At 46.8% G+C, this 4056-nt stretch overlaps 1 protein-coding gene across 1 annotated transcript; it reads right to left on the reverse strand.

The window, feature by feature from the left end:
- On the reverse strand, positions 1-3811 carry PDC (phosducin). The gene is made up of 3 exons (XM_051794729.1): positions 3411-3811; positions 1933-2093; positions 1-840 (listed from the first exon to the last, which is right to left on the reverse strand). Exons 1-3 carry the CDS (start codon positions 3469-3471, stop codon positions 313-315), a joined length of 750 nt encoding a protein of 249 aa, XP_051650689.1. The 5' UTR covers positions 3472-3811; the 3' UTR covers positions 1-312.
- Positions 3812-4056: the final 245 nt, after the last annotated feature.

Consider the following 4056-nt stretch of genomic DNA (forward strand, 5'->3'; position numbering starts at 1 on the left):
TGAAGGTCTTGTGCTTCTTGGAGACAGGCATGGGCCCTCAGTTTTTAATCCTTTTTACCTTCACATCTTAAAGATCACCAGCATTGTCTGCTGTTCTTCCTATTACTTGTGGCATAGAGATAATTATGTGCAGGACTGCCAGTTGTGTGTGTTTGAAGTAAAATTCGTATCCTAACAGTTAAATAATTTTGTATCTTTGTATCTTACAAATAAGTTAGCAAAGACAGGCTTCTCTAAACGAGATGAGTGTTACTGACATTGATTTACAGCTTACTGAGGAGGAAAGGGAGACAGTGAGCACTGTGGCTCTGACTATTCAACATCCTGCTCATCCGTGTTGCCATTTCCCAGGGCGGGCAGCGTCCCCTCAGGCAGCAGCCCGTACTCATTCAGGAAAGCCTCCACATCCACAGCAAAGAACTCCTCATTGAACTGTTCAGAAACACTAATGAAATTGCTCAGCAGCTCCCCAGCCTTGTAGACCAGCAGGGAGGGGAGCACCTCGTTGGAGAAGCGATCTCCAGCCCCCGTGCTGGAGGCCTTGATCTTGCAGAACTTCACGGTGGGGTACTCTGCGGCCAGGCAGGTCAGGCTGCTGTTGAGGGCGTCGCAGCCCTTCACACCATCTTCATAAATGTGCACTATCACCGTGGTGGTTTTGTGCTCCTTCTCCACGGCCTCCAGGAACTGTTCCCCGTTCTGCAACTCGCACAGGTAACCGAACTTGGGCCCGAAGCTGAGCCGCTGGTGCATGTCCTGCATGCAGCGCTTGCGGTACTGCTGTAGGCAGCTCTCGTCCTCCTGCGCGTCGTGGATCAGCTCGTACTCCTGCATGCTCATCTGGGGGGCCAGAGAACGTCGGGTTAGGGAGGGCTGAGCCCTCGGTGCTGAGGTGGGGAGAGCCCCTGCTGTTGTCTAAAGAACATCCAAGCTGACCCAGAAGAGCCGTCACTGCCTGCAGTGACTCTGGAAGGTCTCCTCAAGACACGGGTGAAGGTCCTGCCTCGACACTTCCATGTCAACATGACAGTGTTGGAGGCAGTTGCCACACTGACAAAAACCTCTGGATCTTCCAGAGTTGGTAGGAATTTTGTCACTGACTGCAGTGGGCTCAAAGTTTAATTCCTGTGTTTTTGGGGGTTTGGGTCCCCCCCGTTCAGACCTGGCAGGTGGTAACGAGTGACATTCAGGCTCAGAGCTCTGTCCCTGACTAATAGGTTTTTAAACAGGTTAAATGTTTTCCTTTGTCTTAACCACGGATAGGTCACTGTGGCAGGGAAGACAGGAAGAAAGGTCAAACTGTGCTATGATAGGTTGTTGTGCAATGTACTTTGTTTTACTGGAGTCTTTTGCTTGAGAGAGGACTGGGTAGAGAGAACCTTTAAGGTTGGAAAAGCCCTTTAAGATCATTGAGTCCAACCATTAACCCAGCTCTGCCAAATCCACCACTAACCCATGTCCCTAGGTACCACATCCCCATTTTTTTGGACGCTTCCAGGAATGGTGATTCCACCAGTTCCCTGGGTGGTCTGTTCTAATGCCTGACAACCCTTTTGGGGAAAATTTTTTCCCTTATGTCCAACCTGAGCCTCCCCTGGCACAGCTGGAGGCCGTTCCCTCTCCTCCTGTCCCTTGTTCCCTGGGAGCAGAGCCCGACCCCCCCTGGCTCCCCTCTCCTGTCAGGGGGTTGCAGAGCCAGAAGGTCCCCCTGAGCCTCCTTTTCTCCAGGCTGAGCCCCCCCAGCTCCCTCAGCTGCTCCTGCTGCTCCAGACCCTTCCCAGCTCCATTGGTTTGCACGTGGTTTGTTCTCTCTGTGCTGGGAGAGCTCTGCTAAGTTACACAGAAATTGAAGTCTGGCAAATTCAGGATTTTCTAGCTTATAACTGGTATGTTTTATCTAGAATCAAAATTCATTTATTTTGCTCTACTTACCTTACGGCAGAATCTCTCTCTGGTGTCTTTATCATCTCTACTGAAGGATCTGTGTGGTGAAGACATTTGTCTAAGCATTTCTTTCTTGCTCAAGGATAAGGACTCTCCATCTTCGCTTTCTAATTTAAACTTCCTCCAGTCATTGATCACACCTTTGGGCCCTAAGAGAGATGAAGCTGGATGAGAAACTGCAACAAGGAGCTTCTTGAGAAGTTTATGCTCTTTGCTGCTTTGTCCTTCTGTGCCTCAGTTTATCTGTCCGTCCCTCTTCCTCACAGAACTCTCTCCAGGAGTGCTGAGAACCCAAACTTTGGGACTAATGTGTCCCAAAAAGTAAGAGTTTTTTCTAACCTGGATCACTTTGGGGTTCTGCTTCCTATCAGGAGCCCATGAACGGATTTTGGTGAGCTATTTCAGTAGTTAACAAGGATGAGAATGTTGAAACCTGGTAAAATTGCCATGTTGGCCAAAGCTTGTGTTTCATACAAGTATATTTGCATGTCTCTATAGACAGTGCATTTATATAAATAAATTGTATAAGAACTCACAGTAAAATTAAGAATACAGGGCACTTGACATTTCTTTTTAAACCCATACTTGTTCCACTGGAAGAGTAACCCATAAGGCACATGCTACAATAGTTCTGATTGTAATGCAGAGCTGGTTGACTGAAATGGTTAAATTTTGAAAGAGGGGAGGGGAAAATTAATTTTGAATTCCAGTGCTGTTTTTCAAAACGAAGCATTTGAATCTGCAGCTTAGTTTATAAGGCATAACCAAGGAATATTTTGGTGTTTTCAGAGGTGAAGCGTCCCAGAGAGAGTTAGCACAAGAGCTCCAAGAAAAGGAAGCCCTTGGAGCACAGGGGGGGAACATCTCGTTGCCTGCTGGTGTCCATGTTCTACACACAGGACATGATCCCTGGGTGTGGAGCTGAACACAGTGTCAGGACTCATAAAAGGATTGAGTGCTGCTTTAAAAAAACAGATGATTTAGAGCAAGACTTCTCTTAAAGCTTCTAAATGCTGTGCTGTGTTTGCCAAGAGGACTTACAGGTTCATTTTTAGTTCTGAGTGTTCCTTCTATAAGAAGGAAAACATAATTTTGCCTTTATAGTGAAATATTATTGCTAAATTCTAGTGTGGGGTTTGTTGCTGTTTGGTTTTCTCTCTTCCCCAGGAGAAGGAAGGCCATCCTTCAGGACCAACCCACAGGAGCTCCACTGCTCTTGGTGGCTTTGTCAAGTGTCTCCTGTGTTGGCTGTTTGCTTCAGGTATGAGGAGGATTGGCACAAAGATCAGACTGGTGTTACCTGCCCTTACCCCAAAATGCATCCTCACTGCCTTTGGAACCTGTGTTTCTGCTCAAGGGGATTGGTGAATCCACTGGATCCACTGGAATTCTGTGCTTCCCCAGTGAACAGGGACAGTTTAGCTTATTTTTTAGGGAGAAAAAAAAAAGGCAGTTTGTTTCCTTGCCTGTGTGTGTCGCCTGTCCTTCGAAGTCTTCTTCCAGGCTGGTGTTGGCATTTTCTTCCATGTCAGTGGCTGGAGTAGGAGATGCTGCGAGTTGCAAAGGAGGACAGTTAATAACAGGATGGAAAAGGGATCAGCAGGTCCAACAGAGTGTGCAATTTCCTGCAGTGAGTATCAGTGGAGATCAAAAGACACATGATAATTATAGAGCTGCTCATTGTCCCGTAGAAAGCAACTGGGATATGTGTCAGTCTCCTTCAAAAGGCGCCTGGCCACGGAAAGTACCCGGGTGAGGGTTCCTTCATTCTACTGTTCCTTCCCAGTCATCTAGGACATGGTGGGAAATAGTGGCTGTAAAACTTCTTGCAATGGGAATGTGCACTGAGTATTTTCTTTTTTTTAAAATCCCCCTTAAAATCAGGAACCTATTAATTTTCCAAGTGCTGCAAGTATTTACTTTTAATTATTGCCCGAACTGCTCGTTTCACACACAGGATATGGAGTCAAGAATTTGAACCTGTTGGGCAAGAGACTTCTGAACATCCTGGAGCTGGTTGGGCCATGTTTGTTGCAAAACAGCAGAAATTATGGGGGTTATAAATCAAAATCACTTTCTTGACCCACCCATTCTAAAACCAGGTGGCAATCC

Source organism: Manacus candei, unplaced genomic scaffold (genome assembly GCF_025592945.1).
Source record: "Manacus candei isolate 608988 ecotype Guabito, Panama unplaced genomic scaffold, ASM2559294v1 h1tg000005l, whole genome shotgun sequence".
NCBI lineage: Eukaryota > Metazoa > Chordata > Aves > Passeriformes > Pipridae > Manacus > Manacus candei.